Source organism: Lepisosteus oculatus, chromosome 5, assembly GCF_040954835.1.
Source record: "Lepisosteus oculatus isolate fLepOcu1 chromosome 5, fLepOcu1.hap2, whole genome shotgun sequence".
NCBI classification, from domain to species: Eukaryota; Metazoa; Chordata; class Actinopteri; order Semionotiformes; family Lepisosteidae; genus Lepisosteus; species Lepisosteus oculatus.
In genome coordinates, this window is record NC_090700.1 from 6132715 (window position 1) to 6145254 (window position 12540).

Below are 12540 nucleotides of genomic sequence, written 5' to 3' on the forward strand. Positions count from 1 at the left end.
CTGAAACTGGTTTCCAAAGACAAAGACTTTTTTGTTTTGGAAAAACCAAGAGCAAAAAAGTGAGTCACGACCATATGCATGAAGGAGTGTTGGCCATTTTCCTGGGCCTTTTGTGGTAATATTCAAAACATTGCATCTGATCGGATTGCATTATGTTATTGGAATTATTGTGCTCGGTACAAGAAAAATGCCACATGATTGACTCTATGGTTGCAGTCTTCCTGTTTGGCACAGTACTGAAGAGGTTAGATCAGGGATCTTCAGTCTTAGCCCTGGAAAGCACTCAATCTTATAGGTTAAATCACCAATTTCCAAAGATATAGAACAGTTCTATTGTGATCAATTTAATTAATCAACTAAATTAGGTGATCTGTTAAAATGAGTGATTAAAATCTGATCATCCCTGAAGGATTGAAGTTGTTTTAATTGAACAGATTACTTGCTTGAGTCCTCAATAGCTTAGAGGTGTTGCCAATCTTTAAAAAACAGGAGGCTCTAAACTCTAAGACTGACCAGTCTGGGGCTCCCCAGGACTGGGGATGGAGACTGCTGGGATAGAGGAGGCCAGTTTGTGACGCATTGCAGTTCCAGGCATGTCAGATGCTCGGTTTCGTGTTTGCAGATGATACAAAAATCAAAGCAAAGGAAAACCTTGAGCAGCGTTTTCAAAATTTCAAAAGAAAAGACAACAATTTTTGACAAACAGCAATAGAATCCAGAAGAACCTCATATCTCCTGCATCTTCTTTCCAACCAGCTGATCAGATCAGTTCTTCAGGCTTTGGCTAAAAGCCTTTGTTTATTTGGGGAGGACCTTATAGACCTACTGTTCTTTGTTTGGTCTAATACTTAAATTAAAGGGCAGTAGTGAAATGGAGAATCTGAAACTAATCAGAAGTGGCAACTATTATCCTGAAGCTTTATAATGTGTACCCAAAACCTAACAAGTTTCCTTTCTTCACAAAAGAACAAATTTAAAAAAATATACAGCGCGTATACTTTGTTTTATATATGTTCCCAGTATAGTGACGTTTCCCCTGAAACAAACAGTATTCAGATAATCAAGGTTATGCATTTTATGTCAGCTTGTAAAAATAAAATAAAAAGGTCATTCAGCTGAAATGTATACTGTAGCTGAATGCACCAGAGGACAAATCGAATTATCCCCTTGAATATTCTTTTATGTGTTCGACATTAAGTCAGAGACAACATTTGAGTGTTGTTGAGCGCTTTGAGTGGAGTGTCCAGAAAAGCGCAATATAAGTGTAAGCAATTATTATTTTATTATTATTTGCACCTGAATATTCAAGCCCTTCAATATCACCCAAGTCTAGAATATTTTAAAATCAAAATAACTAATTATATATCTTGTCATCTTGTCGTCAGATTCTTTTTAGATTCCAGCTTGGGGAGCTTGGCAAAGTGGATGCTTCAGGTCCTTCACTAATCAGAAAAAAAAGGTTCCTGAGGCACAGTAATACAGTACCTTTCAAACACATTCAGGTCAAGGCTGGAGGGCTGTTCTTAACTGTCCCTTTCCACAGCGTTTGTCGGGGATTTCTTTAATGAGATGTGTTCCCAGTACAACCAGTACCGGCTATAGGAGAACCAGAGAAATAGCTCAGTGCTTTGGACGGCCTTTTCTCATCTGAGTTCTCTTTCATATCAATAGAACCATGAGAACAGCAGCAGGTGGACACTGGCGAACGCGACAGCGACACTACAACAGGAAAAAAAAAGTACAAAACGCATCGGGAAAACGGTAGGTTTCCCACAGCGCATGAAAGGGATCTCTTTTCACTTTTGTCCAATTGCACACATTGGCACTGTGGACACTAAGATAAATTTAGAAATCGAGGAAATTGAACTTCCTCTGAATAAATTACCCAGTATTTGTTCTGTTGGGATATTATTATTATTTTTATTAAATATTATACTTTACATAGTAACATATTAACCTGTGACAGAAAAAAAAAGATGCGTGCTCCTAATGTAGTTGGAAATGCTCTTCGGAAAAATGTAGTTTTATTCGCTGTGTACCGTCATACAGTTTTCAGTACCCAGTGATTTTGCTGTGACGCAGCAGGAGTCCGTATTCTCACCTGTCTGAACGAGGGTGGGTCTGCTTTCACAAAACCAGCTCTCAGGTGTGACTCACCTTACGGCCCAAACGGGAAGTCTTCTTCAACGGGGATGTAACGGAGCGTGTTTCTGCTCGGGATTCAGACTGCAATGTCTAGATAGGCGATCGAGTCCACATCAACCATGAAGACGGGAGACCGCGGTTGGATTTATAGCGCCTTTCCAATTTTGTGTAAGTCATCGCTTTCACTTAATATTTCAACTGGAAATTGCGTCCGGAGAGACCCTGAAGGGGTTCAGGGTGCAGCCTGTGGCGGTATTTCATTATCAGATTTTCTGAAAAGCGCTTCAATTCATCGCAGATGAGATTTATATACACGCACACATATATTTGAGAAAATATGTTTTTTAACACTGAGTATTTATTGTCAAAGCGCTTAATTTCTTTTGATCAGAAAGGCAACGGAATGCAGCTGCTGATGTTGATGCGATGTCGATGATGATCCGAAACCAATTTTACATAAAACTTATTAATCGGGTTTGTATGAAATGTGATTTCGGTGAGTCAACATCAGCAAAACATGGAACAACCAAAATATGATTATTAGACCTGTTTTTGAGAAGAGTTGAGTTAATTATTGATAAAAAATATGCTTTATTGTCTTATTTCATTTTTTCACGAGAAGGCTATCTAAAAAAAAAAAACAATACACGATTTATGACTAAAACATCGTTCCAAAAACATTTAAGAAGATATTTACCGAATAATTTCTACAGAATTTGACTTGCAGGGTTCCCTTCAAGAACGAAACATCATAATCCAATGCGATTAATAGCGTTTTATATCTCACAACCAGAAAGAACGACAAAAACTATTTAATGGGACTGGATAAATGACACCCGTCTTAAAAGTGGTTTGCGACGTTCAACGATATTTTATAAGCTACCTATAATTACCCTGCTTGTCTCACAGATCACAAAGAGAAATACTTGACGAAGTTTAGGTCACCTGCCATTGACCATTGTGTGGGAACTTTGCCCAAGGAGGTGATAGAGAACAATCGATTATGAGTAAAAGTCTTGATAACTATAATTATGCCTTATTTCCAGTCATGGTGTTTTTAACCTTACAGCAGGCTTGATTTACCACGCAATAATAAATAACTTTTCCTAAATTTCAGTAAATTGTATTTACTGGTTATTAATGAAGTAAAAGACGGGTGTCTTTAATTTGAATCGAACGAAGAACGAATTGAAAAGTGAAAAATGAATAGTTCTGTGCGATGAATCTACAAAACGAAGTTAATACAATTTAACAGTAATAATGTATGTTGTTATTTAATTACATCTGTCCTACAGGTGTAATCGTAAGCGATTTATTCCTGTAGTCGAGCAAATTCTGCCAAGCGATGAGAAGTGCGTCATATTCAAGTAGGCAGTTTTTGGTAGTTTTGGAAGCTGATGCTTTGTCTCCTCCTGGTGTTGTTTATGAGGACGGCTTTAAAAGCCGCGTCTTGTCGCCGTCGCTTTGATCCAGGTAGCGCGAATCACGTCGGTCAGTTTTATCTGTACTTGTGTGCTCATTTAGTCAAAAAAGTGGTCGAGCGACTTCAAAATCTGATACACAGAAAATATGTGGTCTTAAGGAATCGCGATGCTTGATGAAAGATAGAAAAAAAGACTCAATAAAGAGTGCAGCAAAAGTAAAACAAAGTATTCTTTTAATAATTATTTTATTAGCTGATATATATATATGATTGAATATATGATTATATTTTACTACATCGTATTATTTTATTTTGTTCGCGACCTCTACCGATTTTGTCACATGATTGCAATTTGGAGGTAACAGGTTATAGACATATATTGTACACATTGTATGAGTGAACGAACGTGAGCCATAAACTACCAAGGAGATATTTCTGCGAGATCTACTAATTGATAGTGTAGATACAGTTATACGTAAATACACACTTTACTTTCTTTTCAATTATTCAGTGTATTATAGTAGTGATAGTATAGATAAAATAGACAATAAAATAAAAATAAGGATAACTGGTTGATTGTTTTATTGTCGTTTAATGTGGAGACTTAAGTGAAGTCAGGCTATGTGGTTAAGAACTACAGGCATAGGGATTCTATATTTAAACCAAATACACATTTAATACCACACAGAAGCAACATATTGATGATTATTGCAGGTAGTTAATTATAGAAGGTACTGTAGCTAGTTTGTTCTGTTTAATTTGGCTACACTATTTTTACTTTACATGCATAGAATGTCCTTGTTGTTTGAGTCTATATCATTTCCTTTTTTGTAAGGCTGAGAAAAGGCCCCTATGGTATAAGATCTACCAGCCTTGTTTTGTCACTGTCTTGGTTATATGAATCTACTGTATACCCTTTTTCCGGCGTAACAAACACTCATTTTCTGTTATATGTGAATCTCATCACTTTCATTAAAACCCAAGCTTTCACGCTTATACTGTAGATTTGTTTAGTTATTAAGTGAAAAGCCAAAAAAGAAAGAAAGCCCAGAGAACCAATAAGGTTAATTTCTTAGAAATTAAGATACTTCAGCCTCTTTTAAAAAAACAAAACAAAAACTGGAACATTCACATCCAATGTTTTGTATAGCTGAATCAGTTTGAAATATGAGGAATGTAAGATCAATCCTCTAAAATCTTGTGTCTTTGATAAATGGAAACTTCATATCAGTTCTTCGAACCAATAATTGTTGGCTGGGTAGTAAATAAGCTTTCCTTATTTCAAGAACACAAAACTATTTGAGAATACAGGGGGCAGAAGTGAAGGTTTAATAAACAACAGTTTTGCAAAATACAAAAAAATACAAAAAAGAACAAAACGAGAAGGAGAAAATATCAATAGTTATTTTAAAAGCATAGAAAGAGGAAACAGATCATTTCTGTCAAAGTAGTGGGAACCAAACATACCAAATATGGAACAGAAAAAACATGATCAAATCTAGTTCGTTTTGCTCTAAGGGAGATATAAAATATATTTATGTATGTACTATAACTAACATATATTACATTTTCTTTTGGCTTACAGTAATGATCATTCTCCTGTCACATTCGAATGGAGTAAGATCACAAACAACAAATAATTCCTCCTCTGAAAATACGACGGCTATGAACTTAACTTCTGAAACATCAGAAACAACAACAATAGCGCCGATATCTCAAACAGATGCATCATCTTCAAGAACAACAGAGACTAGCTGGAGCACAGTTGCAATGCAAACATCTGTGCCTTCAACAACAGCTTTAGGTACAACTTCATCAAATGAAGAAGGGATTACCAGTGCACCTGTTTCAACAACAACTGGCATGCCATTAGCAAATACTTCCACAGCCGAAATCCCAACAGATGTACCCAGTCCCTCTAATACAGCAACCACAGGAATGACAACATTTTGCAGTGCTTGCACAAATGAAACGACACCAGCCTCATCAACAGAGGGAACAACTACACTAGCACCCACTACCATTGTACCACTGTCTACAGATTCTCCTACATCACAAGACTCAGGAACATCAGGAACCTCAGCAGCAGCAACATCAGAACCACTCACAACAGATCATTTGTCAAGTACTTACACAACAGACTCTACAATGTCTGGCTCCACACAAGATACCTCATCCACATCTACCACTCCAGACACAATGACAACAGGGGTCACAGCTGGGCCAACAACAGATACAGCATCATCAACAGAGGAAACTCCTACACTAACGCCCACCACTATTCCACCAGTATCTACAGAGTCTCCTACATCACTAGACCCAGAAAGATCAGGAACCTCAGCAGCAGCAACATCAGAACCACTCACAACAGATCATTTGTCAAGTACTTACACAACAGACTCTACAATGTCTGGCTCCACACAAGATACCTCATCCACATCTACCACACCAGACACAATGACAACAGGGGTCACAGCTGGGCCAACAACAGATACAGCATCATCAACAGAGGAAACTCCTACACTAACGCCCACCACTATCCTACCAGTATCTACAGAGTCTCCTACATCACTAGACCCAGAAAGATCAGGAACCTCAGCAGCAGCAACATCAGAACCACTCACAACAGATCATTTGTCAAGTACTTACACAACAGACTCTACAATGTCTGGCTCCACACAAGATACCTCATCCACATCTACCACTCCAGACACAATGACAACAGGGGTCACAGCTGGGCCAACAACAGATACAGCATCATCAACAGAGGAAACTCCTACACTAACGCCCACCACTATTCCACCAGTATCTACAGAGTCTCCTACATCACTAGACCCAGAAAGATCAGGAACCTCAGCAGCAACATCAGAACCACTCACAACAGATCATTTGTCAAGTACTTACACAACAGACTCTACAATGTCTGGCTCCACACAAGATACCTCATCCACATCTACCACTCCAGACACAATGACAACAGGGGTCACAGCTGGGCCAACAACAGATACAGCATCATCAACAGAGGAAACTCCTACACTAACGCCCACCACTATTCCACCAGTATCTACAGAGTCTCCTAGATCACAAGACCCAGAAAGATCAGGAATGTCAGCAGCAACAACATCAGAACCACTCACAACAGATCATTTGTCAAGTACTTACACAACAGAGTCAACATCCTTTGCAATGGAAACATATGTGCCTTCAACAACCTCTTCAGGTCCAAGATCACCAAATGGAGAAATGGCTACAAGTCAACCTGTTTCAGCATCGGCTGGGCCCACAACACATTCTGCCACCTCTGCCAGTGGATCAACTTTGGTAGATGTGCCCAACGCATCCACTTCAGCAGCCACGGGAGGTACAATATCGACAAATGGGACGGGGAGTACAAATGTGCCTGTTTCAACATCACCAGTGCCCATACCACCTTCCTCAGCCTCCACAAGTGGAAAACCACTGTCAGGATCTGAGACCACTTCCTTTAACACAGCAGTAATGCCATTATCCTCCAGCACAATTGGCACAACTTCAGACATCCTAGCCAGTGTGACGTCCCCAACCTCAACAAGTACCTCGACATTGTCTACTCCTCGTACTGCAGATCCTAGTACCACTTGTGGTAAGTTAGTCTCATTGAAGAAGCATCAAGTAATCATACTAAAACACTTTTTACAAATGGACCAAGGCACTTCCCTCCCACCAGAATCTGTATATGATTTGAGAAAGAAAGGAATGTTTTAATGCAGTTGCACTATATCCATACCATGGTTATTGCAATCATCATAAATAAATGCAATAACCAGCAGCCATGTCACCCTACAACTTACAATTGGCAGCCCACTCAAGCTAAGCAGGTGTGAGCCTGGTCAGTACCTGGATGGGAGACATCCTTGGAAAAACTAAGGTTGCTGCTGGAAGAGGTGTTAGTGAGGCCAGCAGGGGGCGCTCACCCTGCGGTCCAGGTGGGTCCTAATGCCCCAGTATAGTGACGGGGACACTATACTGTAAACAAGAGCCGTCTTTCGGATGAGATGTAAAAACCGAGGTCCTGACTCTCTGTGGTCATTAAAAATCCCAGGGTGTTTCTCGAAAAGAGAAGGGGTGTAACCCCGGTGTCCTTGCCAAATTTCCTATGCCTCCTAATAATCCCCCTCTATAAATTGGCTACGTTACTTTGTTCTCCCCCCCCCTCCGACAGCAGGCGGAGCGACGCGCCAGTTGGAGTTTTCTCGGTCGCATTTAATGGCAACGTCAGCTCAAAGATTTGGTTCAAACCACCAAATGTAGATGGGCGTGCCGACAAGCGGACCCTGCTGATGCGGGATTAACGCTAGGATGAGAGATAAATAAATGCAATACTAATTTAAATAATTCAAAACAATTTGTCAAATGGTATTCATGTTTTGTTTTAATGGAAGGAATTTAAAGGGATATGAGAGGATATTGGTTTAATACAGAAATGTTTTTGCAGTATAAAAATCACAAAAAAATATTTGATTGTAACATAGTGCTAAACTGTGCCATAGCTATATCTCTTAAAGACAATGTCCTAGAAAATGACAATTGCTTTTTGTTTTTTTATTTCACTTACTGATAATCTGATGATTACATGATTGATTGTGTCCAGCCTGCTTCTCTGTTCCTTGTTCATTCACATGCTATTTGCTTTGTAGCAGAGATGATGACGACAAGTGCAACAGCTGCACCAATAACACACAGATCTTCATCAAGAGCAGAGACTATGATATCAACCACAGCCATCACTCCATCACCATCTACAGATTTCCCAATATCCCCTGTAACAGCAAAGACAACAACCACATCAGGCACAATGACTCCAGTTCTGTTCTGTGCATTAACTAGCATTACTACAAGTGCACCAGCAGCATCTACAAGTAGAAGTATAACTGCAGTGGAAACATCTTTGCCTTCAACAGCCTTTTCAAGAATAACAACATCAGTAAATGGAGTATTCAAGACAAATGTGCCTGTTTCAACATCACCTGGGCCCATACCACCTTCCTCAGCCTCCACAAGTGGAAAACCACTGTCAGGATCTGAGACCACTTCCTTTAACACAGCAGTAATGCCATTATCCTCCAGCACAATTGGCACAACTTCAGACATCCTAGCCAGTGTGACGTCCCCAACCTCAACAAGTACAATACATAACTCAGTCTCCACAAGTGGAACAACATTACATGTGTCTGAAACCACTCACTTTAATACAGCAGGAATAGTATCATTTTCTAGCACAGCAGGCCTGACCTCAGACCTAGCAAGCAGTGTGTCATTCCCAGCCTCAATAGTTACCACAGCTCCTTCGTCTGCCTCAGCTGAAACTTCACCTTTCCCAGAATCAGCCTCCACCTTGTTGGCACCCCCCAGAAGCACAATACCAGATACCACCCCTGGGACATCAACAACATCCGCAAGCTCAGGAGAACCAACATCAGAACCAGTGACATCAGCCACATCAACAGGACTTTACGCAGCTGAAAGTATGACTCCATCCCACACTGCAGCAAGAACCAGCACCCCATCTTTACCTACAACTGGACCTAGAACATCATCCACTGCTCCTACTGCAGGTGCCACAACTTTACAAATTTTAATTTTAATTTTAATGCTTAATTTGTATATTGCAGTTTACATACTGATTAAGATTTTTTCACAATTCATACAGAAATGCACATTGGTCCATAGAAGTATTGTACTTTGCTCTATACAGTAAAATCATTGCATTCTCCTATACCATTTTGTAATCAAGGGATTTGTTGTTTTTCTCCATGTAGCTGCAAAAGTTTACACTGCAGTGACCCGGATTACAACTGTTGACTTTGTGTCTGCATATGAGAACACTACTAGTCCACAATATATAGAATTTGCTACAAACTTCACACGAGAGGTAAGCAATTTGTCTCATACATTCCAACTATGCAGTGTATAACTCTGTGAAGTCCATTGAGCAAGACCTATTCCCCATCTTTCTTCCACTGTTTCTAGATTGAAAAGAATCTTCCAGCAAACTTCCAGAGTCTCATTTCTTCAAAACAAATGATGGTGGTGATAAAGAGCATTCGCCAAGGGAGTGTGATTGTTCATTTTGACATTGTTATAAACTCCAACGTCTCACTGGACACCACCGTCATTCAGAAAACTTTCATCGAAGCCCTTAACAGTTCGGCACTTGGAGTTGATCTTAACCACACATCTGTGACAGGTATGTCTGTCTTCATTAACAATAGGTACCTGAGAATTAGATGTGACTAATTCAGTCTTTCAATGTGTAATTTGTAAGATATGTTACAATGGAAAAGGAACAGGAGAAGAGTAACATTTACAAACAAAAAGTAACTAAGCTTAAAAATAAGGACGTATTAGAATACTAAACACAGATATAGAGCTCAATTCAATGACTAATTGCTGTGTTCCTCACCAAATGGAGACATAGCAGTGGAACAATTCACAAATGCATCTGTTCATAATGCCAGCCTTATAACTGACTAATGGATTAACAGCAGTTCACAGTGGTCGCTGTCAACAAACAATCTTATACTCAGAGCAGCAATTCATGAATATAAATCTGTTTGACAGAGACAGCATCATTTAGGGTTGTTATTTTGACAACCTTAATTGTCCAAAAAACTATTCTATAACTGTTGTCTTTTAGAATATTTCCATGCCTTGAGAGAAGGAAAATATATTTTTCAAATTAATTATATGATTAAAGTGTTATTTATATGTTGCAGTTCTTATAAAATCATTCCCCTTTTTTATAGCCTGTTGTGAAACTCCTGCAAGTACACCACAAACATCTACGACAGGAAATACAGCTTCACCAGAAATGTCAGTGCCTTCAACAACCTATTCAAGTACAACATCACCAGCTAATGAAGTTATCACTACTCCTGTTTCCACATCATCTGGAGTCACATTACATTCCTCAGCCTCCACACCTGGAACAGTACTGCCAACATCAGAGACCACTGCCATTGGTACAACAGGAATGACATCATCCTCCAGTACAACAGACACGGTCTCAAACCAAACAAGCAATGTGTCATCTTCAGCCTCAACAAGTGCCTCAGCCTCTTCTTCTCCCTTAGTAGATGAAAGTACAGCTCTCCCCCAGTCAACCACCACTGTTTCAGTGGCATCCAGAATCACCCCAGGGACATCAACAACATCCGCAACATCAGAACCAGTGACATCAGCCACATCAACAGGACTTGACACAGCTGAAAGTATGACTCCATCCCACACTGCAGCAAGAACCAGCACCCCATCTTTACCTACAACTGGACCTAGAACATCATCCACTGCTCCTACTGCAGGTGCCACAACTTTACAAATGTCCTCTTCCTCCACCACACTAGAGACGATGACAACTGAGGTGAACTTTGCTCAAGTAACAGTTACATCAGCATCAGGTACAATGGCACAATCTCTGACAACTCCAGCCACCAGTGTATCATTAACTACAGAGTCTTCAAAATCTCCAGGTCCTGGCACACCAGAAAGCTCATTTGTATCAACCTCAACATCACCCGTAATGCCCACGTCAGCAGGACCAGCAACAACGAAAACTGAAGCCTCATCATCTGCATCAGAAGCAACAAGTAGATCCTCCTCACCAGCAAGTGGAACGTCAGCTACTCTCAGTGGTTCCATGCCGAGTGGTACAATAATACAAATGTCATCAACAACATCAACACCAACCACCACTCCATCACCAGCTACAGATTCTCCAACATCCCCTGCAACAGCAAAAACAACAATGGTAGATGAAATAGTAGATGAAAGTACAGCTCTCCCCCAGTCAACCACCACTGTTTCAGTGGCATCCAGAATCACCCCAGGGACATCAACAACATCCGCAACATCAGAACCAGTGACATCAGCCACATCAACAGGACTTGACACAGCTGAAAGTATGACTCCATCCCACACTGCAGCAAGAACCAGCACCCCATCTTTACCTACAACTGGACCTAGAACATCATCCACTGCTCCTACTGCAGGTGCCACAACTTTACAAATGTCCTCTTCCTCCACCACACTAGAGACGATGACAACTGAGGTGAACTTTGCTCAAGTAACAGTTACATCAGCATCAGGTACAATGGCACAATCTCTGACAACTCCAGCCACCAGTGTATCATTAACTACAGAGTCTTCAAAATTTCCAGGTCCTGGCACACCAGAAAGCTCATTTGTATCAACCTCAACATCACCCGTAATGCCCACGTCAGCAGGACCAGCAACAACGAAAACTGAAGCCTCATCATCTGCATCAGAAGCAACAAGTAGATCCTCCTCACCAGCAAGTGGAACGTCAGCTACTCTCAGTGGTTCCATGCCGAGTGGTACAATAATACAAATGTCATCAACAACATCAACACCAACCACCACTCCATCACCAGCTACAGATTCTCCAACATCCCCTGCAACAGCAAAAACAACAATGGTAGATGAAATAGTAGATGAAAGTACAGCTCTCCCCCAGTCAACCACCACTGTTTCAGTGGCATCCAGAATCACCCCAGGGACATCAACAACATCCGCAACATCAGAACCAGTGACATCAGCCACATCAACAGGACTTTACACAGCTGAAAGTATGACTCCATCCCACACTGCAGCAAGAACCAGCACCCCATCTTTACCTACAACTGGACCTAGAACATCATCCACTGCTCCTACTGCAGGTGCTACAACTTTACAAATGTCCTCTTCCTCCACCACACTAGAGACGATGACAACTGAGGTGAACTTTGCTCAAGTAACAGTTACATCAGCATCAGGTACAATGGCACAATCTCTGACAACTCCAGCCACCAGTGTATCATTAACTACAGAGTCTTCAAAATTTCCAGGTCCTGGCACACCAGAAAGCTCATTTGTATCAACCTCAACATCACCCGTAATGCCCACGTCAGCAGGACCAGCAACAACAAAAACTGAAG

At 40.6% G+C, this 12540-nt stretch overlaps 1 protein-coding gene across 1 annotated transcript; it reads left to right on the forward strand.

The window, feature by feature from the left end:
* The first annotated feature begins 2178 nt into the window (after positions 1–2178).
* Positions 2179–12538, forward strand: LOC138239265 (mucin-2-like). Its single transcript, XM_069190801.1, has 7 exons — positions 2179–2313; positions 5154–7190; positions 8245–9162; positions 9367–9479; positions 9578–9794; positions 10354–12356; positions 12470–12538. Exons 1-7 carry the CDS (start codon positions 2265–2267, stop codon positions 12536–12538), a joined length of 5406 nt encoding a protein of 1801 aa, XP_069046902.1. The 5' UTR covers positions 2179–2264.
* The last annotated feature ends 2 nt before the right edge of the window (positions 12539–12540 follow it).

What these genes read in the sequence shown, in the direction of transcription:
- LOC138239265 (XM_069190801.1), top strand. Translation starts at nt 2,265, where the DNA reads ATGAAGACGGGAGACCGCGGTTGGATTTATAGCGCCTTTCCAATTTTG. An exon ending in ATCCACTGCTCCTACTGCAG is followed by an intron (nt 9,163 to 9,366) that starts GTGCCACAACTT and finishes TTCTCCATGTAG; the next exon opens with CTGCAAAAGTTTACACTGCA. An exon ending in CTGAGGTGAACTTTGCTCAA is followed by an intron (nt 12,357 to 12,469) that starts GTAACAGTTACA and finishes CACACCAGAAAG; the next exon opens with CTCATTTGTATCAACCTCAA.